Raw genomic sequence first — 26115 nt, 5'->3', positions numbered from 1 at the left:
ACATACCAGGATATAAAATATATCGGAAGGATAGAATGGGCCGTGTGGGTGGTGGAGTGTCATTGTACGTGAAAGATAGCATAGAATCAAACGAAATAAGAATTTTAAAGGAATCCAAATGTTCCCTAGAATCACTATGGATAGAAATTCCAAGCTCTACTAAGAATATAGCAGTAGGGATACATTATTGACAGCCTGATCAGGACAGTGATACTGATTTTGAAATGCTAAGGGAGATTAGAGAGGCTACCAAAATAAAACACTCAATAGTAATGGGGGATTTCAATATCCCCATATTGACTGGGTACATGTCACATCAGGATGAGATGCAGAAATAAGATTTCTCAATGCCATTAATGACTGCTTCTTGGAGCAGCTGGTATGGGAACTCACAAGGGCAGGAGCAATTCTCAATCTAGTACTGGGTAGAACGCAGGATCTGGTCCATGAGGTCACTGTTACAGGACCGCTTGGGAATAGTGATCATAACGTAGTAACATTTAATATTCCTGTGGTGGGAAGAACACCTCAGCAGTCCAACACCGGCATTTAATTTCAAAAGGGGGAATTATGCAAAAATGAGGTTAATTAAACAGAAATTAAAAGCCAGAGTGACTAGAACAAAAACCCTGCAAGCTGCATGGAAGCTTCTCAAAGACACTATAATAGAGGCCCAACTTAAATGTATACCCCAAATTAAAAAACATACTAAGAGACCGAAAAAAGAGCCACCATGGGTAACACCCCTGTAAAACAAGCAGTGAGGGATAAAAAGGCATCTTTCAAGAGGTGGAAGGCAAATCCTAGTGAGGTTAATAGAAAGGAACATAAACACTATCAAATTAAGTGTAAAACTGTAATAAGGAAAGCCAAAAAAGATTTTGAGGAACAGCTAGCCAGAAGCTCAAAAAGTAATAACAAAATGTTTTTTAAACACATTAGAAGCAGGAAGCCTGCTAAAAAAACAGTGGGTCCCCTAGACAATACAAATACAAAAGGAGCAATCAAGGATGATAAAGCCATTGCAGAGAGACTAAAAGATTTCTTTGCTTCAGTCTTCATGGCTGAGGATGTTGGGGAGATTCCCAAACCTGCACTGCTTTTTGTGGGAAATGAAACAGAGGAGCTGTCCCAGATTGAAGTGTCATTAGAGGAGGTTTTGGAACAACTAGATAAACTTAATGTTAACAAATCACCGGGATGGGATGGCATTCATCCAAGGGCTCTGAAAGAACTCAAATGGGAAATTGCAGAACTATTAACACTAGTTTGTAACCTGTCCTTTGGACCAGCTTCCATACCTAATGATTAGAAGATAGCTAATGTGACACCAATATTTAAAAAGGGCTCTAGAGGTGACCCTGGCAGTTACAGACAGGTAAGAATAACGTCAGTTCCGGGCAAATTAGTTGAAACAATAGTAAAGAATAAAATTGTCAGGCACGTAGAAGAACATAATTTGATAGGCAAAAGTCAACATGGTTTCTGCAGAGGGAAATCATGTCTTACTAATCTGTTAGAGTTCCTTGAAGGGGTTAACAAACATGCAGACAGGGGAGATCCAGTGGATATAGTATACTTAGATTTCCAGAAAGCCTTTGACAAGGTACCTCATCAAAGGCTCTTATGTAAATTAAGTTGTCATGGGGTTAGAGGGAAGGTCCTTTTGTGGATTGAGAACTGGTTAAAAGACAGGAAACAGAGGGTAGGCATAAATGGTAAATTGTACGAATGGAGAGGGGTAACTAGTGGTGTCCCCAAATGGTCAGTCCTAGGACCAATTCTGTTCAATTTATTCATAAATGATCTGGAGAAGGGGATGAGCAGTGAGATGACAAAATTTGCAGATGACACTAAACTGTTCCAGATAGTCAAGACAAAGGCAGACTGTGAAGAACTTCAAAAAGATCTCATCAAACTGAGTGACTGAGCAACAAAATGGCAAATGAAATTTAATGTGGATAAGTGTAAGGTAATGCACATTGGAAAAAATAACCCCAACTATACATACAATATGATGGGGGCTAATTTAGCTATAACTAATCAGGAAAGAGATCTTGGAGTTATCGTGGATAGTTCCTTGCAAACATCCACGCAGTGTGCAGAGGTAGTCAAAAAGGCAAATAGGATGTTAGGTATTATTAAAAAAGGGATAGAAAATAAGGCAGAGTATTTTACTGCCCCGATATAAATCTATGGTATGCCCACATCTTGAATATTGTGTACAGATGTGGTCTCCTCACCTAAAAAAAGATATCCTGGCACTAGAAAAAGGTTCAGAAAAGGGCAACTAACATTATTAGGGGCTTGGAACAGGTCCCCTGTGAGGAGAGGCTAAAAAGATTGGGGACTTTTCAGTTTAGAAAAGAGGAGACTGATGGGGGACATGATAGAGGTATATTCAATTATGACAAGTGTGGAGAGGGTGAATAAAGAGAAATTATTTACTTGTGCCCATAATACAAGAACTAGAGGACACCAAATGAAATTAATCGATAGCAGGTTTAAAACTAATAAAAGAAAGTTCTTCTTCACTCAGCACATGGGTAACATGTGGAACTCCTTGCCAGAGAAGACTGTGAAGGCAAGGACTATAACAGAATTTAAGAAAGATCTAGATAAATTCATGGAGGTTAGGTCCATAAAAGGCTATTAGCCAAGGGCGGGAATGGTGCCCCCGGCCTCTGATTGTCAGAGGCTGGAGATGGATGGCAGGCGACAAATTGTTTGATCATTGTCTTCGGTCCACCTCTCTAGGGCACCTGGCACTGGCCACTGTCGGCGGACAGGCTAGTGGGATGGATGGACCTTTGGTCTGACCCAGTATGGACATTCTTATGTTCTTATTATAGCAGAGAGTACCAATTCAAAGTGTTCAATAACTGTGGGAGGAAGAGTGTTTAATACTTTTTAGCAACGGACTTGTGTACAGTAAACAAAATAAAATTAAAGCTGTCTGAAAATGAGCCAATATGCTTCTAGCTAGTGGACCAACTATCAGCTGCGTGTGACAGAAGAAATAAAGATGCATCAACTTTTTTTTTTGACAGGTTAGAAAGGGACATTACTGTTGTCTAGTCTGTAACATGGCCCACACCATCTGCCAGTAATTTCTGCATTTAACCCATAATCTTCAGTTGTGGAGTTCAGGAAGTGCCTGTGGTCTACATCAGTGTTTCTCAACCAGGGGTAAGTGGACCCTTGGGGGTACACCAATTCATCTAGATATTTGCTTCGTTTTATAGCAGGATACATAAACTAAAAGTTCAAAGACTTGTTTCTACTGCTTCACATACCTTACGCTGAAACATAAGTACAATATTTCTATTTCAATTCATTTATTTGATAATAAGATGGCAGAAACTCAGCAAGTTTTCAGTAGCAGTTTTCTGTGATGTTTTTGTAAGTAAGTAGTTTTTAAGTCAGGTGTAACTTGGTGATATACAAAACAAATCTGACTCCTAAAAAGGGTACAGTAACCTGGAAAGGTTGAATGGCACTTCTTTCAAGACTCGGAGTACCTCAGCACCATGTTTCTCAACCGGAGGTATGCATACCCTTAGGGGTGCATGAGATGTCGGGGGTACTTATAATTTTTTTTTAAAAAGGGGTACTTTATAAAAAAAAAAAAAGGTTGAGAGACTGGTTTCTGCTCTCTGATAGTTGAATACAGTATAAATACTAAAAGTACTACCTTTAATACATCCACAGTTTATGCTAACATGGATCCTGTATTCTACGTAGGATATTTTATAGATAAATAAAACAGACTATCACCTATTGCCCACTAATTTGACCTCTAACAAAAATCCAAAGGGGAAAAGTCTGAAACAATTTAAAAAAAGCCTTTTTAAAAAATCTTAAAACAAGCCAGTAGCAAATTGCTTTGTTGCACCATGTTTGATGGTTCACACAGTTCTAAAGCAATAGATCCGTATCCATGCTCCTTTAATTATTCCATAAAAGGAAAAGAATGACTGTTAATGTCAAAGAACACAAAACAAAGTAAAGAGTCAGACTGCTTGTTTCTGTTTCAAAGATACAGACCAACATGGCTCTCTCTCTGAGAAGCCAAAGATGTTGTTGCTCATCTAGATTAGAAAAGCTGTAAGTTTTAAATACTTACGCTGTATACCATAAATTTTCTGCAAAAAAAATAAAGATTTAATTACAAAAATAAAACCCTGATGTCTGAATTCCTTTTTGATTTTGAGCTTTGTGGCTAGACACTTAAATCAATAGTTTCAGATGCTGCTTTTCAAATGTGTTTTGTGAAATTCACATGCTAGTGAAAAATTTCCATCTTTGATGTGTCATCTAATCTCCAGAAAGGTGTCTGGATGGAAAGACAGACAACAGCTTTAGAAGGAGCTATCACAGGAAACTTTTACAAACATTTCAAACAGAAATTTCGAAATACAGCAGTGAGTGGAAAAACAAAAGGACAAGCAAAAAAGATGTTACAACTGACTCACATGTTAAACCCAGAACCTTTGTGATCATATCACCCAACTGCCCTCATAATACAGGACATAGAATTCCACCAGACTTAACTTGAACTAGAGCATGTCTTTTAGAAAGTACTGAAAATATTGACATGAATATTTCCACAGATGGAGACTCCAACCCATCCTCTGGCATGCTGTTCAAATTATTAATTTATCTAAATGAAAACTAATGATTATTTATTTGAATTATAAAATATAGTTACCAGTTGCCTGTCCTATACTCTGGGCTCCAGTCCTCATACCAGTCCCTCCTCAACAGCTTGAGACAAGATATAAATAAAACACAAAATACATATACATATATACATAACCCAAATAGGTAGCTTATATACTGGTCCATATGTGGGAGGAAATGGATGAAGAAGAGTAAAAATGCAGTGATTACAATAAATCTGAATTTTGTAGCGCTGTTGGGACTCTAAAGTCAGAAATGCATAGTGTCATCATGCTCTTTTTCTTTCACAATGGGGCTCTGAAGAATCTCCAGTTTTTTAGACTGGAAAGCCAGGTGTTTGTGGCTTTTATAAGTTTGGTTTTACATATGTTTGTTTGACTATTTAATCAGTGTGAGGCTGAGTATACTCATCTCCTTTAGAAAGTTTGTCTCTTTTTGAGGCTTAATTCACTGCTAGTCTTATTCTGTTTTCTTCCTCATGCTATGCCCATCACCATGATATCCCAGAGCTATTGTGGGAGTGACGTGTGGTTATGTGAGGTCAGATAAGGGCATAAGAATCATAATCCTTTGAAGAGGTTTATATCTGATTATGGTGGGAAATGAGACTTAAATGAAAGCCACCCTGTGAAATTTAATCTTAAACTGAAAGCTAGCCAAAGAAAAAATAGCAGTGGCAAACATTTTGAATTACCCCTTTAAGCAGATTTTTCTCACTAGTCATTCACATGCCTAAAGACGCAGAAAGAATTTCTGTCAATCCCTGTGTCTAACACCAGATAGGAAGAAGGGGATTTGAAAACTGGGGGGTCCTTTCGAAAGGTCCCCATCTCCACAGGCGGCGCATGATTCGAAAGCCGCACTTTCAAATCACTGCAGCCGCCATTATGCTAATGAGGTGCTGCATATTCATGGCAGTGCCTCATTAGCACCTTTCGATCCCACTCATTAACATGACGCTTTCGAAAGGAAGGGGCTCATGTAGACCCATCCAATATGTTTGTACACTGCTACATACATTGTTCTGCATAATATTGCACCGAGTCTTGGACTGGAAAAACATTGTCCATAGAAAGTTAAACCCTTGTCTGCTTACCATGTGGGTGGAAATAAAGTACAAAATCAAACTATTTCCCAAACTTGAAAAACACACCCATGGCCTGCAGGCAAAAAGCAGAGATTACCTCCCTCAGAGCGGGTGGGTGCCCAGCCAACCAACCTGACCACCACACTGTTGCTGACTTAACCAGTTCATGGTTTGATTGACCACCTACATTGCTTCAGTTTCCTGGTGTTTTGGGATAGCTGTTCTGGAGTGCATAAATGTAGTTTGGAAACAAATCAAGGATTTATTTCAGTGACAGAACATCACTGTGAAGGGTATACAGGTCTAAAATTCTTTAAACTAGGGGATTTTGCTCATAAACAGAGACATTTTACTGGTGCGCCAAGGATACGCATATAACAAATAGTTCAGGATATGCAAGTGAGTGAGTATAAGCCTATTGGTGACAGTTTGCTAGTTTCATGGTAGAAATTACCTGTAACATGAGAATTGGACATAAATTAACCAAGGGTGTTAAATTTACACCCCATAAATTGGTTTCATTCTTGAGAGGGCATTAAATCTAGTCTGCTGGAACTTGAAAATTTCCAGTTAAGTTCCAGTCTACTACGTAATTACATGTGCAAGCCCTTCTTCCACTGCTGGGTCCCCTCTGCCCTACTGCACTGAAGCTGCACTGTCAACAGTTCTTCTTCCATACGAAGCATGAGAAGAAGCATGCAGATTCCTTAGCAGAGCCCACCATCAAATTGTGGTAGGAGAGCTTGGAGAACCTGGCGAAAGGAAACTCCTCCAAAAAAGTCAAAGCAACACATTAGCACTTCCTCTCCAAAAAGTCAAAGGCAGCTGAAATTGATAGCCAGGACCTCCTCCTTGGACCAGTCCAGTATCAGAGTACAGCTCAGGTGTACTTGGAAGTTCACTGAGTCTGTATGCTTGAACAGCCCCCAGTGAATTTAATAAGTTAAGATTAATTATTTAAGCAGGCTTAGTAAACATTTCACATTTGGCTACACACTAGTATTTTTCATGTCAGTGTCTTCCCTGAACACTTATTTCCATAAAACAATTTCACTGTGAATACAGAATCTAGGAGTAGACAATTGATTTCTGTGGAAATTTTCTTGGAACAGATATTCATGTTTGATAGTTTTTACAACTGAACTCCCAATGCCTAAGCTAGATTAATCAAAAGGAGAAATGATAGATAAATCTGTTGCTTTTGACTGCTATTGCAGGCATAGGCATATGTGAACATGTAGTCTAGGGATCACACACTAAAATCTAAGACAGTAGTTCTCCGCCTTCCCAGACTGCTGTACCCACTTCTGAAATTTGATTTGTCTTGCATACCTTCAAGTTTCGCCTCACTTAAAAACTACTTACTTACAAAATCAGACATAAAAATACAAAAGCGTGACTGCACACTACATTGGCTCAATCTAATTCTTGATCTTCCCCCCCACCCCTCCACTCTCTGATTTGCTCACCTTGATTATCTTTTTTCTGATTTGTCCTCCTTGCTTACTGTTTTTGTTTCTCTGTGCCTTAAATATTGAGTCTGTTCTGGTCTGGCTATGGTCTGAAGAAGTGGGTCTGTCCCATGAAAGCTCACCTAATAAACCATTTTGCTAGTCTTTAAAGTGCTACTTGACTGCTTTTTGTTTTTACACTGAAAAAGTGCTTATTTTCTCATTTTACCATCCATAATGACAAAAACAAACAACCGGAATACAAATATTGTAATTACATGTCAGTGTATGATATAGAGAGCAGCATAAGCAAGTATGAAATTTTAGTCTACACTGATTTTTCTAGTTATTTTTCAAGAAGCCTATTGTAAACCTACACAAACATTTAGACGAGTTGAGTACTTCCTAGAAGACCTCTGGGTAAACCCAAGGGTACACGTACCCCCTGATTGAGAACCACTGATGTAAGTGACATTCAGAAGATCATGAAATAGGGGTCATGGATGATTTATTGGGAAAGTCACACCACTCTGATGAGAGTGCTAGAATCGTGGACCAATCAGTGAGGGCAGGTAGCACCCAATCAGGGCCTGGCTAATGCAGTACAAACAGGGGCTGAGAAGCCTAGGGGGGCACTCTTGCTCAAACTGCAGAGCAGGAAGGACTTGGCTGTCTGTTAAGTTAGAGAGGGTATTAGAGACATAGCAGTGCCAGCAAGCTCTAACCAGGCAAACTCCCAGGCTGAGGCCTTGCTTTCAAGGCCTGAGGGGTACTAGGACTGCAGGGAGGCATCCAGGGAAGAAAAAAGCAGCAGGTCCACACCTCCTTGCTGACGACGAGTGGTCATTTCAAGACTGCAGTTTGCCCATAAAGCAGGGGTTAGATCAGTGCTTCTCGACCGTTTTTTAATAAAGTACTCCTTTAAAAAAATGTATAGGTACACCCAGACTTCTCTCACATACCCTTAAGGGTATGTGTACCACTAGTTAAAAAATACAGTCCTAAGGTAATCTGAGGTCTTGAAATAGGTGCCATTCAACTGCTCCAGATTACTGTATCCTTTACAGGAGTCAGATTTGTTTTGCACATCACCAAGTTACATTTCACTTAAAAACTACTTACACAAACATAGAAAAATATCACAGAAGACTACTGAAAACTTGTTGCCTTTCTACCATCTTACCCAATAAATGAATTGGAACAGAAATATTGTACTTACGTTTCAGCATAAGGCATATGAAGCAGTAGAAACAAGTAATTGTCTGAATGAACTTTTTGACTGTACTGACTTTACTAGTGTTTTTATGTAGCCTGGTGTAAAACTAGGCAAATATCTGGAGGAACTGATGCACCTCCCGGAAGACCTCAGTGTATCCCCAACTGTACATGTACCCCCAGTAGAGAAACACTGGCCTATGTGATAACTGGCTGTGGGTCACTGAGGCAAGGTGGGTAAAAGAGTTTGGGGTTCTCCTGAGCTATGTCTACACTACCACCCTCCTTCGAAGGGAGGATGGTAAGTAGGGCGTTGTGAGTTTATTAATGAAGTGCTGCGCTGCATACGCAGCACCTCATTAAGCAAATTCCCCCCAGCAGCAACTTCGAAGTTTTAAACTTCAAAGTACCGGCTCGCGTCTAGCTGTGGCTCACCCGCCAGGACTTCAAAGTGCCAGGGGAACTTCGAAGTCCCTTTACTCCACAAAATTTTGAGGAAGTAATTTTGAGGAGTAAAGGGACTTTGATATTAGCCTGGCACTTCGAAGTACCGGCAGGTGAGCCATGGCTAGGCGCGTATGCAGTGCAGCACTTCATTAGTAAACTCCCAACACCCTTCTTACCATCTTTCCTTCGAAGGAGGGTGGTAGTGTAGACAAGCCCTTTGAGGGCAAGATACTAGTGCATGCGGGCTCTGCCATAAGGCAGTACCATGGCGGAAAGGGCTTGTTGGGCTGGTAAGGACACAGCCTGAAGTGGTGGTGAAGAAAATAGGTAACTGAAGGTGAAACACCAGCCAAAAGGGGCATGCTCCAGGGCTGGAAGAGCAAATTTCCAGGCAGACCAGCAGGGGTGAAGTGCTGGTGAGTGCGCAAATTGTTACAGATGGTAAAGTGACACTGCTGACACCTGATAATTTGGAAAGTTTAGGGGGTACAGGGGACTGGGGACAGATGTTGCGCAGGGGAGAAGAGAACTGTTATGGACTACATGGCTCAGTCAGCAGGAAATACACCTTCCATTATGGGAGCTGTAATCCTTGAAGGCCATAAGAGGGCATTGGGGCCAGAACTACAATTCCAGAAGGCCATTTGCTGACAGGGAAATGCAGTTTCATTTTTGGTTGAACTGATTCAAAATAAAATGTGCTGTACCAGATTAAAAAATGAAATTTAAATTCAGGACATTTAATTTAATTTTTTTCCAAGTTAGAAATCGTAATTACCCATGAAAATTTTTATTTTTATTTTTTTGTGGAAATGGCAAATTTCCTAGCCAGCATGTGAAATGAACATTTTTGCCACAAGGCAATATCTCTTTTTTTCCCTCCTTGAGAGGGAAAACCCCAAAGTTCATCTCAAACACCATGAAAAAAACGGTGGTAGGCTATCTGTGCAAAAAAGGTATCTTATAGCCACACTTTTCCCTTTCCATCAATGCAGGGAGTACAGAGAGCTCTTTCCTTGCTGGTGCTTCTGGACATAAATCTTATACAAATGTACTATCATAAAATACTAATAATTCAAATAAAATATAAATACTATAAACATTCTTCCAGCTGAATGACACCTTACCTACAAATAATAAATTGTAGTATTAAAATATCTAGAATGGAGGCCCTGAAGCAGAACTTTATTTAAAAAACACAACCTGCTTTTTCTTTGCAATACTGGATTTATTGTTTTCACACTGAAACTCCAGGGTGTCTTTCTTATGCTCATACTGAAAGGTATTAAAGCTCTTTTGTTTGCTCAGTGTAGAGGTGGTCTTGTTGCGGACCCCTCCTTGCAAGGAAAATGCCATACATTTTTATGTGTTTTCCGATCACTTTACCTTCCTGTCATATTCTAGCTGCAGAGAAAAATCCCCTAACTACTTAAAACAAACAAACAAACCAAAAATCCTCAAACTTGTCTTCTCTTCATGAAATCTAATTACAAGTCACTTTCTTCTCCCTTTCTCCTCTGTGAAGTACAGTAAACTGTATGTACATATTTTAAATGTTACTGTATCCAGAAAATTGAGGGGGCTGTGTTTCATTTACAACTGAGGTCTAAATTCACCTTTGGTATAATTACATAGATTTCAATGGTGATACATCAAGGATGATTTTGATCCTGTTTGTGAAGTGCTTTGTGCATCAGAACCCTAAGTCTGTCATCCTTAGTTTTTACTTTCAATACAAAGTTAGCATGAGTTATCTAATCCATAAATGTACAGTCACAGTACAGGTAAAATCTGAAAATGTGATTTTTAACTGCCAAAGAAGTTCAACAGCACTGATGAATAAAGGATCTTTTTTTTTCATTCCCAAGCTCTCCGCGCACTGCAGCACATCTTTTTCTTACCGTTATATGCCACTGTTTTGACACTGTTTTCAAGTTCCCTACATCTTATTTCCTCTTCATGCATCTCCAGCTGAAATCTGCATTCTGGATGGATGCCATTCACCTGTTCAAAAAGAACAAACAGGCCTGGGTCTTAAAGCATTTTAATTAAAATGTTCCATGACAGCTGCAACTACCAATTGAAGAATCCACAATTTTTATTAGTCATTTTAAGCATTTAGGTGTGTGCCAGTCTTTTCTCAGTTTGGCTTTTCAAAATGAAACATAAAATAACTCTTCCATAAAAAGAAGTCCTCCTCAACTCCTTTCTGCAGAATTCACAAACCAGTGATGGTTACAAAACAAAATCCTTGACACTATAGTGTATTTATCAACATTCTTCTGTGAAACTGACCCCCCACACACACTCCAACCCTATGGAAAGGCAGTGTTGCAATCTGAATCAAAGCTATGTAGTATAAAGCAGGGCAACAAGTACATCTTTGATTTTTTAAAAGAAAACAGCTTAATTTTAGAAAAGCTGAATGTGCATCACTGTATGTGTCCAGCAATTAAACTGCGTGATCTTTAAACCATGTTTAATGAACTAACATTTGCTTTCCTTTGTCATAGAGCAATCATTAATTCCTTGGGCTCACAATGCTTCATAACAGATGCTTTGATTTAAGCAAGTAGTGTGCAGTGGGAAACTTATTTTAAAACAGAGCTGTGTTTTTACTATTAGGTTTTGCTTATAGTACTGCCTCCAGAATGCCAGGCACTTTCAAGATAGTCAAAAAGGGAAGGTCTCTGGTCCTGAGCACGGACAGTTATCTAGACTGAAGCTAGAGGAAGGAGAACTACAAACAGTGATTTAAAAAAAAAAAATAAAGTCCACAAAATCATGGCAGGCAGCGCAGTAGACAAATTGGAGAAAAGAACTCAGGAATCTCACAGGGAGTCTGAATGGAATAGGTCACTGTTATCAGTTGACAAGCTGCAAGGTAAAGATGGAAATGTTGGTAGAATTGAGATGTAGGGATAACAAAGCATTTAGGAATAGTAATTCACTTTAGTCTTCAGGAGCAAAGCAGTAAGATTAAGCAAATGAAACAAAATTGTACAGCAGTAAGACTTTGATGAACTGTTCAATCATCTGCACATTTTGTAATTTACACAAAGCAGCAGCCTTTCTTTCCCCTTGTCAGCAAATAGTAGAGTCCTGTAACAACACCTAATTTACAAGGCACTATTACTTCATTAAAACATTAGCTGGTACACTATAAAGTACCATAAATCAATGAGAGGAGGTAGAGGCTTGGATTTCAGGCAGTGGAATGGGTCAGGAGATCTAAGTTTAACTTTTGGTTGTACTGAAGACCTCCTGTTTGACTGTGGACAAGTCCATTAAGACAAGATTTACAAAGAATCAGAGAGGACTGAGTGTTCTATTCAATCTGACCAGAGGATCACAACCTGAGTTCATGAGAGTTAAGCAAATCTGAAAACTTGCCCCTCATTCTGAGTACCTCATAGGCTTTGACTACACAGCAAGGTAAGCCGAGTGTTAGGGGGACTTGAGTCAGCTGACCCATGTCAGTGAACCCTGGGCATGAGAATATTCTGCATTTTAACTCCAGGATAAGAATTTTCTGACCCATGCTGAAACCTAGGACTTTGATGTCCATACTGAGGTATACAGAGCCAAATCAAAATAACTATCGCAGATTATCTGCTCTTCCCTCCATTGCTGACATTCTAGCCCTATAAATATGTCGCACTGTAGGCAAGGCTGCCCTTATGATTTTTGTACCCTAAACAGTCCAAGGACCTGCACCCTCCATCCCTCAATTGGAGGGGGGAGTAGCTCCATGGGGCGGGTGGGGGTCTGCACGCAGGGTTGCAGGAGCAGAGCAGCAAGGCTGGCAGGGGAGGAGGCAGACTGAGTGGCACAGCCAGCCAGAGCTTTGGACTGGGAGGCAGAACAGTGACCAAATATTAGGCTGTGCTCTTGTGACCAGGAAGCAGCTGTCTTCACAAAAATCTTCTGGTTTTCTATTAGGAAAAATACTTCACCAGGAGGGTGGTGAAGCACTGGAATGCGTTACTTAGAAAGATGGTGGAATCTCTACCCCTAGAGGGTTTTTAGGGCCAGCTTGACATAGTCCCGGCTGGGGTGATTTAGTTAGGGTTGGTCCTGCTTTGGGCAGGGGATTAGACCTGATGACCTCCTAAGATCTCTTGCAGCGCTAGGATTCTGTGATGTCTCTGTTGAAAACCCTGCAGGCTCTCTTATAGCATGCTTGCAGATCGGTGTTCAGTAGGCAATGGGTTAACGCTGACTTTGCAAACAGCTTCTGTTTCCAGTAGAGTGCAACAAACTGCTGCACCATAGACTGTCAGCATAGATAGGACTAAGGAAGTTCCCCCAAAGGCCTCAGACATATCTGGAGGACACTGGGGACCCAAGTCAAGCCTGGGCTGTGCGCATACCAGAAAGCAAGACCAGTATTACAGTTTAACATGGGCTTGGACCCTCCATTCCTGCAGGAGCTTGAGACCCTAGGTCTGAGCCCCAGATTAACACAATTGGTATGTGGACACAAGGTAAATTAGGCCTGTATGTACACTGCTGTGTAGACATACCGTTTAAGGCCAGAAGAGACCATCACGGTCATCTAATCTGACCTCATTGCAGGCCACAGACCTCCACTCACACACTCTTGTAATAGACCCGTGACCTTTGGCTGAGTTACAGAAGTCTTCCAATCACGATTTAAAGACTTCATAACTTACACAGAATCCACCTTCTACACTAATATAGACCTGTAAGTGCCCATGCCGCACACTGCAGAGAAAGGAGAGCCTCCTCCTACCTCAGTTTTGGTGACAATTTGACCTGGCAGAAAATTCCTTCCTGATTCCAAACATGGTGCTCAGTTAGGCTCTGAGTGTGTAGGTAAGACTCATCTTCCAGATGCCTGGGGAAACCTCCTCTGTTGCAATTCAGAGTTCTCCACTTCTAGGGTTCCATCACTGGGCAGTGGAGATATTTGCTACTAACAGTGACATATCGGCTACATGCTGCTGTAGGCAGTCTCATCCTACCTTCCCCGCCATAAACATATCCTGATCAGCCTTGACACCAGTTAGATTTTTTGCCACCAGCATTGCCATTGGAAGGCTGTTCCAGAATTTCACTACCCTGATGGTTAGAAATCTTTAACTATGTTCAAGACAAAACTTATTGGCCATCAGTTTTTATTTATTCTTCTGTCATCATTGGTGTTTAATTTAAATAATGCATCCTGGAATTTATCCTTCTTCTGTATTTATAAAAAGCAGGCTAAACTATGCAAGGTCTTTGAGTCTCTTTGGGCACAAGGCAGGTTTTACATTCCTCTGATCATCCTAGTAGACCTTCTCTACACCTGTTCTGAGTTAAATTCTTCTATCTTAAACATGGGAGACCAGACCTGAACATAATATTCCAGATGAGGTCTCACCAGTGCCTTGTATAATGGTACTAATACTTACCTGCCTCTTACTGTAAATACCTTACCTGATGCATCTAAGGACTGCATTAATCTCAGTTTCCCATTTGTAAAACAGAAATGGTACTTCCTTTCCCCCACTTTTCTTCCATATTTTCTATTTAAAATCATAAGCTTTTCAGAGCAGGCACTTTCTCTTACTCTGTATATCCACAGTGCTAAGCTCAATAGATCCCTAGTATAGGTTAGTGTTTCTAAAGGGCTATGATAAATTAAATAAAATAATCTGCAAGTATCATTATTACTCCTTATCCGTATTTTAGCAGCACTCAAAATTCCCTGTCAGGACTGGGGCCCCAAATGGGATTGCACTAGGTGCTGTATAAACTTACATGAAGATACAGTCCCTGTCCCAGTAGTCAAGAAACTCAGAATAAACAAAGTAGCTATGGCTACATTACAAAGATCTTTTGAAAGAAGCCCTTCTGGAAGATCTCTTCCAAAAGAACTTCTTTTGAAAGAGTGCATCCACACACAAAAAAGTGGATCAAAAGAGTGAGCTCCTCTTTTGAAAGAAAGTGTCCATAAAGCCTCCACTCTTTCGAAAGAACGGGCCAAGGATCGAAAAATAAGTCCCATGAGAACTGCACCTTTGAAAAAAAAGGCCTGCAAGGTGTTTACACACATTTTGTTTTGAAAGGGACCACTCTTCCTCAAATGGGAAATGAAGAGCAATTTCGAAAGGAGGACCACATTTTTTTTATTTACTTTAGAAAGAACACATTTTGTGTATAGATGCTCTGCGGGATCGTTTGAAAAAGCCCCCTTCTTTTGAAAAATCTTTCGAAAGAACTTGCTAGTGTAGACACAGCCAGTGTATTTTGTGATGTGTTATCCTTTTTATAATGTGTTCATTTGACAGTCTGCAAACATTTGCTATTCTGCAAAAGATTTCATACTCATTTATTATTAATGCTAGTGTGACTTGTAAATAACAATTTAATGGAGAGCCACTAATGGAGTGTATAAATTAAAGTGTAAACACTTTGGCAAAGAAACTTGTGAAACAGCTTCAATCCCACGATTGAAAAGATTCCATAAACTGAGATTTAACAGAGAAGGTTACTCCTTTGAGAAAATACAATTCAATAGTGCCCAAAGACGACTCCTACTGCAATACTTTTTCAAAAGCATATCAGATATTTAACAGCATCCATTTTCTGGTACAGTATAGGAACCACTTCAATTGAGAGGTACTCACAGTGTTATAAAGTTTAGGGCCCAATCCTGCACAGTACTATTGATTGATCTTTTAGGGTCTCTCCCCCCCCGCCACTCTACCAATGATTAGTTTATATAAGAAGTGACTATAGACCTGTGCATTGGTACAAATTAACTGGGTACTATAGTTTAGTGTCTATTAGCATCCCCATTAATAAATCATTTTTTTCAGGCACCTGCGATACAAAAAAATTGCTTCTGACAGTCATTTTGCATTTACCATCAATAGGGATTACTGAGTTTTTGTGCACAATAGTCCTTATTTGTCAATTTATAAAAGCAGAGAAGGTGACTATTCTGTGGTCAGATGCCTGTGTGTGTCTCCGGTTAAGTCATGAATTAGTTAATAACATGGTCAATAAACAACAGTTTTAAATGCAGTTAAACCAAAGATTTTTAAGGATTTTTAGTGTAATTATTATTACATCCACAGCATAGAAGTTAAACAGCATCATTTTTACAGTAAGACCATAACAGATCAACACACTCCACAGAATAAAACTCTTCAGCCATACATGATAACTACTTCAAACTCTCCTCTGCCAATACTCCAAGAAATCTCCCAAGCCTCTGCTAGGGGACCGTTTCCCCTTTTTTATTTGAATATGTTAAAAATACCAGAAAAAGTAGCTCATCAGAATAATAGAAAGGGCCAAATGATGCTCTCACTCCATGGTGTTAATAAGCACAACTCCCCTTAAATCAATTGCATTATTCTGGCTTCGCTGGGGTGTAAACGAGAGCAGACGTTGGCTCCGAGGTTTACTGAAACCCCAAGGGAAGAACACTCGGATTCAGGGGGTTCGCTACATCACCACGCTAGATGGGGCAGCCCCCACGTAGCAGTGTAACACTGCCGGGCCGTCTCTCCCTGGATGTGCCCACACCCGCACGCCAGAGTGTAAGTAACGCAGCATAGGCGCGCTGCTCGCCCGCTCTCCCTGTGGCCCCGCTCCACACAGCTCGAGGCTCCTTCTCTGGAGCTAAGCGGGGCAGGATCGGGACCCAGGGCCCTTTAATGCACGGAGACACCCGCTTTTCGGTTACCAGCCTGGGCGTTTGCAGGAGCCACCCGAGCCCAGCGCGGCTGCAGCGCCTGCCCCGAGGTGCGCCTGGCTGAGACGGGCCCGGCCCGCTCCTGGGTCCCGGCGCTGATCCGCGGTCAGCTGCGGCCAGTCCCACGCGCCCGCTTGCTTTCCAGCTGCCCTGGCGCTGCTGTTCCCCGCCCGCCAGGGGGCACAGGACCGCGCTCCCGCTGCAGAGCGTCCAGCGGGGCCCCAGGGACTTCCTGGCTCCGCGTGGAGCGCGCAAGTCCGATCACAGGCTGGGGCGCCCCGGCGGGGACACCCCACGCCGACCCGGCCCAGGGTTTGTGCCCCGCGGGGTCTAGAGCCCGCTGCCCCGCTTGGCATCTGGGCTGTGTCGCGCCGGCGGCGGACTTACCGGCCTCGCGCTCCCGCAGGCGGCGAGGAGCAGGAGCAGCAGGTTCCCCATCCCGGCCGGGCGCGGTGCGGCGCGGCGGGCGCAGGCGGGCTCCAAAGGCGGCCCGCGAAGCAGCAGAGCGCGCCCGGGCCAGACGCATAAGGGCCGCGGGAGAGCCGCCCTCGGGCCGGGACTCAGCCGCAGCCACTCGGCACCTGCCCCGCTGCTGCCTCCCAGCCACTCCCCGGGCCGTCCGGCAGCTCCTGCGCGCCCAGCTCCCAGCCCCGAGTGACACCGCCTGCGCCCCGCCGCCGCTGCGGCGGGCAGCTCCTCCTCTCGGCTCTGCCTGGCTTCCCGCCTTCCCCGCGCCTGGGCGCCCTCGACTCCGACCCCAGCGCCTGCCCCTCCGCGAGACGGGCAAGGTCCTGCGCCACGGGCGGGGGTATGGCAGATCCTCGTCGCCCAGCTCTGGGCCACCTATGGGGGAGCCTGGGCCACGCCCCCCCAGGTCTGGGCTACCTATGAGGGAACATTGGCCACTCCCCCTGCCAGCCCTGAGCCACCTATGGACAACCCTCCTACCCCCAGAGAGCCCTGGGATGCAGGCTGTGGAGGCATGAGCAATGCCTTGCCTTGGCTTCCACAGAGCCCGGGGCCTCTTAATGGGGCGAGGGGGGAGGCACAGAACCTTAGAAATGTAGGACTGGAAAGGATCTCAGTAAGTCCAGGCCCTGAGGTAGGAGCCTCGACTAGACCATTGTTGAAAGGTGTTTACCAACCTGTTCTCGAAAACCTCCACTGCTGGGGATTCCATAAAACCCCTGGTTTAGGCAGTTTTGCTTAATGCCCAACCTAAACCACCGCTGCTACAATTTATTTCCCCTTACTTCTTGTCCTATCCTCAGAAGTTTAAGAGCAATTTTTCATTCTCCTCCTTACAATAATCTTCTGTGTTCTGGCACACCGTTATACCCCCTTCAATCTTATGTTCTCTAGACTAAACAACCCCGTCTTTTCAGTCTTTTTTCATAGGTCATGCTTTCTAGATTTCTAATTACTTCTGTGGCTTTTCTCTGGACTTTCTCCATTTGTGCATATTGTTATGCAATGTGGCACTGAGAAGTGAACGCAGTACTTCAGCTGAGGCTTTACCAGCCCAGAGCAGAGTGAAAAAATTCCTTCTTGTTTCTTTCTTTACCCTCTTGCTGATGCCTCCTAAAATGATGGTCACTTTATTTTCAGTGTTATGCTGTTTACTCATATTTAGCTTGTGTTTCCTTATAATCCCAAGTCCCTTTCTGCAGTACTCCTTCCTAAGCACTCATTTTCCCAGTTAGCAGTGGGCAACTGGTGGTGCCTTCCTAAAAGAAGTACTTTGCATTTGTCCTTATTGCATTTCATCCCTTGACTTCAGACAATTTCTTCCAGTTTGTACTTTAATCTTGTCCTCCAAAAGCACTTGTAACCAATATTCCGTCTAGTTTTTCCATCCATGTGCAGAATCAGTTTTTATGTGCACTGATGCATATGTGAATGTGCACCACCCAGAGAAACACAACCCTGTTTTGTGGGTGCTCCACTAATCAGCTGGGTGGCATCAGAATTTCTCCTATAGGGTCACACAAGTCCACAGCTTACAGGGAACACTGCTTGCAATCCCTCTCAGCTTGGAATCATCGGCAAACTTTAGAAATGTACTCTCTATGCTGGGGTGGAAAACAATTTTCACTGGCAGGGCACTCCAATGATGAGCTTCATTTCTCTATTATCTTTTTATCCAGAATAGGGAGTGACTAGTGTGACCACATTGCCCTATGGCAAATACAGGACACTTGTCTCCGGAGATGCTCTCCCAGGTCAGGGCTCCTGGGTGATGGATGCTGCTTCCCCATGGTGAGGCACTGAGGTTGGGGGCTCCACAGCCTCCCATTGAGGGGAAGCAGAGGATGGGGGCTTGGCAACCTTTTGGTGGGAGGGTGGGGTCTCTAAGAATAGGGGCTTCCCAGCTTCCCAGCAGTGGAGTGGAGCAGGGAACAGAGCTATGGAGGAGCTTCCCCACAGCAGGAGCTGCCTCACTGAGCCACAGGGTGCCAGGGAACGAGACAGGCATCCCATGGAGGGGCTCCCTGGAAGGGGAGCTGTCTCCCCTAATTGTAGGGCACCCGGGAATGAGGCAGCTGCCCCACGGCAGAGCTTTGCTTGCAATGGCTGACACCATGGGGTGCCAGGGAATAGGGCAGCTTCCCCACGCAGGTGCTCCCTTGCAGAAGGAGCTGCTGCCCTGAGGCACAGGGCACCAGGTAACAGGGCAGCCTCCCCACAGAGGAGTTCCCTGGCAGTAGGGGTGCTGCTTCAATCAACAGTGTGCCAGAGAACTGAGCAGTTGCCCTGCAATGGGGCTGCCTGGCAGCAGAGACTGCTGCTTTGAGACACTGCCTGTCAGGGAACAGGATTCCCAGAAAATATGGGCCACTTTGCCCATTTTCTTATCAGGACACCTGTGGGACAACTTAAATAAGGGACTGTCCTGGGGAAAACGGTACAGATGGTCACCTTAAGAATGGCAGACTCGTGAGGGAGAAGGAATGTTGGTATCTCCCAAAAAGGAGTAAGTAGTCTAGCTAGTACTTGTGGGCAGGTTACTGGTCTCAGAGGATTGAACCATAACTGCACAGCATTAAGGCAACTAAGGTTACAGGACAGGCAATGACAGAGCCCCTTACTGTCCAGGGTAGACCCCTCAGAATGACACAATGGAATAATCACTGCGAGAGTGGTACACTGGTATCCATAAATTGCAGTCCACGCTCCAAATACTTGACAAACACACCCTAAATTGATTCAAAAGGGAAGGTGCAAAGTGTAAGCTTACCATTTGGGATTCTTTGCTCCATCATCTGAGCCCCAAAAAAACCAAAGAAACAGCAGAATGAATGAGTCAGTAGACAGAAAGAATAAACAACAGCTTGAGATGTATGTATGAAATATGGTTTCCTGTAAGGCGAAATCAGAGGAGGATCTGCAAAAGGAGGTCACTCAGGATTTTGAGCAGCAGCAAGAAACTGCAGTGAGAAAATTAGCCAGCCTTAAACCCCTGGAGGTGACATGCACAAACAGCTTCTCTGGGAGCAGGAGGAACATGAGCAGCAGGGCAAGCGGGAGAGCTAAGGATCTGAGAGGTGGCAAAAGAAACTAAACCACAAGCCAGAAAAGCAGCAGTGGAAGTTGAAGTTCAACAGTGGTGCATGGAGGTAATCCAGGCAACCAAGGCTAAACATGAGACAGAGGAGCAAGCCAACTAGTGATGAACTGAGATGAGTAAAGAAGAGGAGAGGGAGTATATGATTGATGAATGGATGCACATTTCATCTGATGCATGAAGTGGAAACTTCTGTTTGGCAGGGATATACACACAAAAAGATGGGAGTGTTACATTACTATTTGGAGGACGAGTGCTAACGAGGTCAGTTCAATCAGGGTGGATGTGGCCTACTCCCTAGAGCTGATGAAGAGGTGAGAATAAGAGAGAAAGTTATTTTTTGTAGCAAGGTAGATTCATGCTATACCATCTTGAGCTAGCAATGCCCCTCTGCCATGTACATTGGCCAAACCAAACTCTACACAAAAGAATAATGGACTGAAATCATACATCAAGAATTATAGCATTTAAAAAAACAGTAAGAGAACATTTCAGCTTCCCTGGACACTCAGTAATAGACTTGAAAGTTGCCGTATTTCAGCAAAAATCTTCAAAACCAGACTGCAGCGTAAAACTACAGAGCTGGAATTCATACGCAAACTTAACACTATCAGACTGAGTCTGAATAGAGCCTGGGAGCAGCTAGCTCACTACAAAAAGTAATTTTTCCCTTTTGGTATTCTTACTTTCTCATCAGCAGTTGGCAGTGGGTCACACCCACCCTGTTTGAATTGAATGTGACACTCCCATCTTTGCATGTGTGTGTATCCCTGATATATTGAAGTTCCCACTTCATGCATCTGATGAAGTGAGCTCCTGCCCACAAAAGCTTAAGTCCAAATAAATGTGTTAGTCTTTAATGTGCCACAGGACTCCTTATTATTATTATTATTATTATTATTATTATTATTACAAATTAACTCAGCCACCCCTCTGAAACATGTGCTGCTCAGGTTTCAAATCACACCAGAATCATACTGTTGTACGTTTAAAACCCCAAAAGAAGCATGACAAAACAGATCTTTAGAAGTTTATGCAAAGAATTAGTCATTACATAGGAAAAAAAGGTAAAAGGATGAGGGGCAGGGGTCTGTAGATCTCCACAAAGCCCAGTTGCAACCATTGACTAATTGGAGAAGTTTTCCATTGAGTTGTTGTGATCATTACTGGACTATTCCCTAAGATGGGGTGGCCAACCAGTTAGGGATGAAGACCCATAGATAGAGTGCAAAGAGCCATGTATTATATATTTATTTTTATCTATCTATCAATCTATCTATGTAAATATAGATATATATCTATAGGTTGATAGATAAAAATAAGTATATAATACATGGCTCAATGCCCTGCCCATCCTCCAGAGCCAGGCTTCCCCAAGCACCCCCACTGTAACTGAATGGCCTCCCTCTCTCCCCAGAGCCAGGCACTCCCAGCCCCACTCACCTGCTATAATTGAATGCCCTCCCCAACCCCCAGGACCAGACTCGCCCAGAGCCAGCCACTGCCAGACCTCCCTGCTCTATGAATGCCTTACCCCAGAGCCAGGCACCCCCGCCCCCATTCCATGCTGGCAATTCACTGGAGCCGCCACTGCCACTGCTGCCAGGCACTTCTCCCACCACGCATTGGGTCGTGTGTGGGGAGCAGGCAGGTGGCACTCCCAGCATGTGGCTCTGAAGAGGAGCCACCAGAGCTGTGTCACTGCCACATGCTTCTCCCACCACATGGTACAGAGAGCAAGCCAGTGGCACTCCCGGTGTGTGGCTCTGAGGAGCCGCATTTGAAGGCTTGAAAGCTGTGGGTTGGCTACCCCTGCTCTAAGCTATGCACAAATGGGGGAAAATATATATTGGTGGCAGTTGATTTTGCCACAGATACCCAGAGCCTTTGGCCCTAGCTATTATAGAAGCAGAAATAGTGGCATCTGCACTCCTTTTATTACAAGGGTGGGTCAAATTTCATATCCACTGTATTCTCTATATTCTTTAAAGGATGCAGGGTAAAACAAAGTCTGCTCCATATCACCCAGAAAAATTTGGACTAGTTGAAAGATTTAATGACATATAAATCCATGCTAACCGTGCATATAAGGAAGGAAGGGACTGGGATGTGGTACTGCCTTTCCTATTGTTCTCATAAGAACATAAGAACATAAGAATGGCCATACTGGGTCAGACCAAAGGTCCATCCAGCCCAGCATCCCATCTGCCAACGGTGGCCAATGCCAGGTGCCCCAGAGAAGGAGAACAGAAGACAATGATCAAGTGATTTATCTCCTGCCATCCGTCTCCTGCCCTTGTTCTGATGGCTAGGGCACCATACTTTATCCCTGGCTAATAGCCATTTATGGACCTAACCTGCAAAAATTTATCAAGCTCGTTTTTAAACCCTAATAGAGTCCTGGCCTTCACAGCCTCCTCGGGCAAGATGTTCCACAGGTTGACTGTGCGCTGTGTGAAGAAAAATTTCCTTTTATTAGTTTCGAACCTACTACCCATCAATTTCATTTGGTGTCCCCTAGTTCTTATATTATGGGAAAAGGTAAATAATTTTTCTATATTCATTTTCTCCACACCATTCATGATTTTATATACCTCTATCATATCGCCCCTCAATCGCCTCTTTTCCAAACTCAAAGTCCCAGTCTCTCTAGCCTCTCCCCATATGGGACCCGTTCCAAGCCCCTAATCATCTTAGTCGCCCTTTTCTGAACCTTTTCTAATGCCAATATATCTTTTTTGAGGTGAGGAGACCACATCTGCACGCAGTACTCAAGATGTGGGCGTACCATAGTTTTATATAGGGGAAGTATGATATCTTTTGTCTTATTATCGATCCCTTTTTTAATAATTCCTAACATCCTATTTGCCTTACTAACTGCCGCTGCACACTGTGTGGATGTCTTCAGAGAACTATCCACTATAACTCCAAGATCCCTTTCCTGATCTGTCGTAGCTAAATTTGACCCCATCATGTAGTACGTGTAATTTGGGTTATTTTTTCCAACATGCATTACCTTACACTTACCCACATTAAATTTCATTTGCCATTTTGCTGCCCAATCACTCAGTTTGCTGAGATCTTTTTGTAGTTCTTCACAATCCCTTTTGGTTTTGACTGTCCTGAACAACTTGGTGTCATCTGCAAACTTTGCCACCTCACTGCTTACCTCATTTTCTAGATCATTGATGAACAAGTTGAACAGGATTGGTCCCAGGACTGACCCCTGGGGAACACCACTAGTTACCCTCCTCCATTGTGAAAATTTACCATTTATTCCCACCCTTTGTTTTCTGTCTTTTAACCAATTCCCGATCCATGAAAGGATCTTTCCTCCTATCCCATGACCACCTAATTTACATAAAAGCCTTTGGTGTGGGACCGTGTCAAAGGCTTTCTGGAAACCTAGGTATATTATGTCCACTGGGTGCCCCTTGTCCGCATGTTTATTAACCCCTTCAAAGAATTCTAATAGATTAGTTAGACATGACTTCCCTCTGCAGAAACCATGCTGACTTTTGCCCAACAATTCGTGCTCTTCTACGTGCCTTGCAATTTTATTCTTTACTAGTGTTTCTACTAATTTGCCTGGTACTGATGTTAAACTTATCAGTCTATAATTGCCAGGGTCTCCTCTAGAGCCTTTTTAAAATATTGGTGTTATATTGGCCGTCTTCCAGTCATTTGGTACCAAAGTGGATTTAAAGGATAGGTTACAAACCACTGTTAATAACTCCGCAATTTCACATTTGAGTTCTTTCAGAACCCTTGGGTGAATGCCGTCCGGTCCTGGAGACTTGTTACTATTCAGCTTATCAATTAACTCCAAAACCTCCTCTAATGTCACTTCAATCTGAGTGGGTTCCTCAGATTTGTCACCTAAAAAGGCTGGCTCAGATTTAGGAACCTCTGTAACATCCTCAGCCGTGAAGACTGAAGCAAAGAAATCATTTAATCGCTCCGCAATGGCACTGTCTTCCTTGATCGCTCCTTTTATATCTTTATCGTCCAAGGGCCCCACTGCTTTTTTAGCGGGCTTCCTGCTTCTAATGTATTTAAAAAACATTTTACTATCATTTTTTGAATTTTTGGCTAGCTGTTCCTCAAAATCTTTTTTGGCTTTTCTTACTACATTATGACACTTAATTTGGGAGTGTTTATGTTCCTTTCTATTTTCCTCACTAGGATTTTACTTCCACTTTTTAAAAGCTGCCCTTTTCTCTCTCACTGCCTTTTTAACATGGCTGTTTAGCCATGGTGGTTCTTTGTTAGGTCTCTTACTGTGTTTTTTTATTTGGGGTATACATTTAAGTTGGGCCTCTAGTATGGTGTCTTTAAACAGTTTCCATGCAGCTTCCAGGGATTTTAGTTTAATTACTCTACCTTTTAGTTTCTGTTTAACTAGCTTCCTCATTTTAGTGTAATTCCCCTTTTTGAAATTAAATGCCAGAGTGTTTGACCGCTGCGGTGTTCTTCCCAACACAGTGTTCTTCTCCACTCACCTTTAATAAAATGTATATTTCTTTTCTTTGTGCAAGTATAAAAAACTAACGTGTGGCACAGTTACTCCAGTTTTGCTTTTTCCATTTAAAGACAGAACTAACATTAAGAAAATTAAGTGATGGGTGTTACATTGCACTCCCACAGGCCAAGTGAAGTAGGGTTTTATATTTTTTTATATTTGTTAAAGAAAAACAATTTTTAAAATTAATGTAGGTGGTTTGTCATGTGTTGTATTATTTTGTGTCTGATCCACTTACCTTGTGATGCTCAAACTTAAATTCTCCATTAACTCTCCCCACCAGGGCTTGCAAGCTTAATCACTTACTTGTTTTAAATTAAAGAAACCAGGATCAGACCCATAACCTGCATACATAGAAACCAGTAAAATTCCCACTAGCTTCAGTGAGGGCAGGATCAAGCCCTGGATGTGTTTCCATGAGCTCCCTCATCTTGACTTCAGGTGGAACATTAACTGTGAGTGGAGCAGCTGGAAAATAAATATGTGAGTGGCTAATACAGTCAATGGCTTCTGTGTCAAGCTTTGCACTTGGCACCAAAATGCCTGACTCTAATGATGCAGCATTCTTTAGAAAGGAAGTAATCTGGGTATCCTATACAAATTGCAATCTAGTTAGCTAGTGTCTTGTTGGCTGCTGATTTTTCAGAAAGTTTCAGTATGGCCCAGTAATCCGTTAAGATAATGGAAAAACAAATGAAACCTTTAAAAGCAGAGAGTATTTGTGTGTGTGCGTGCGTGTGTGTGTGTGTGTGTGCACGCACATTTGAGCTGGTATGCTGAATGAAAAGTTATTCCTTACTTTGGAGTGGATGAATTTGTCAGTTCATATTACAATGGTGCCTCCTTGGCTGATTTCATTTTGATGGATACAGTTCTTGCACCAAAAACTAGTGGGAAGAAAAAAGTTCATTCCCGTTAGGTGCATATTTTAAGTTTAAACAGACACTTTATGGAAAAAGCTGAAAGATCTGCCACTGGAAAGCACTTTTGCATCTGTCATATTTTCTGTTTGTTTGTTCTTTCTTCCTTTGTGATTTTTTTTTATTTTTTTAGAAACACCTAAGAATAAAATAGACCAAATAAACAAACAGTTATGTTTGGTTGGTTGGTTGCTTTTTGTTTTGCTACTGCAATTTATTCCTCAGCTGAAGTCAGGGGACAAACTGCACCCAGCTTCTGCTGTTTGTCAGTGAAAAGAGAATGCTGAAACTCTCTGCCTCAACCCTGGGACAGGCTAGAGAAACCTTAAAGATTGCCTTAACTTGCACAGCTAGCTATGGTTTCCTAAAGATCATACACAATACACTCATCCCTCACTATATGAGCACAATTGGTTCCCAACTTTCTGCGCACAGGTGAAAACTTGTAAGAGGGATGTTAAATTCCCATTAAAATACAAGTAAAAGTCTCTGATTGGTTCCAAGTGCTCCTAAC

General features: G+C 42.6%; 1 protein-coding gene across 1 annotated transcript in view; it reads right to left on the bottom strand.

Annotated features, from left to right (window-relative positions):
- VIPR2 (vasoactive intestinal peptide receptor 2) overlaps nt 1–17411 on the bottom strand; it is a 101908-nt gene extending 84497 nt beyond the window's left edge. The window contains exons 1-2 of the mRNA XM_074985048.1: nt 16982–17411; nt 10785–10887 (exon numbers count right to left, since the gene is read on the bottom strand). Of these exons, the coding sequence (XP_074841149.1) occupies nt 10785–10887; nt 16982–17032 (154 nt within the window). The 5' untranslated portion in view covers nt 17033–17411. The remainder of the gene's footprint in view (nt 1–10784; nt 10888–16981) is intronic.
- Between the last annotated feature and the right edge of the window lie 8704 nt (nt 17412–26115).

The sequence above is a fragment of the Carettochelys insculpta genome, chromosome 2, assembly GCF_033958435.1.
Source record: "Carettochelys insculpta isolate YL-2023 chromosome 2, ASM3395843v1, whole genome shotgun sequence".
Taxonomy (NCBI): domain Eukaryota; kingdom Metazoa; phylum Chordata; order Testudines; family Carettochelyidae; genus Carettochelys; species Carettochelys insculpta.
The sequence above is the reverse complement of the archived record's forward strand: the minus strand, read 5'-3'. Positions and strand labels throughout refer to the sequence as shown.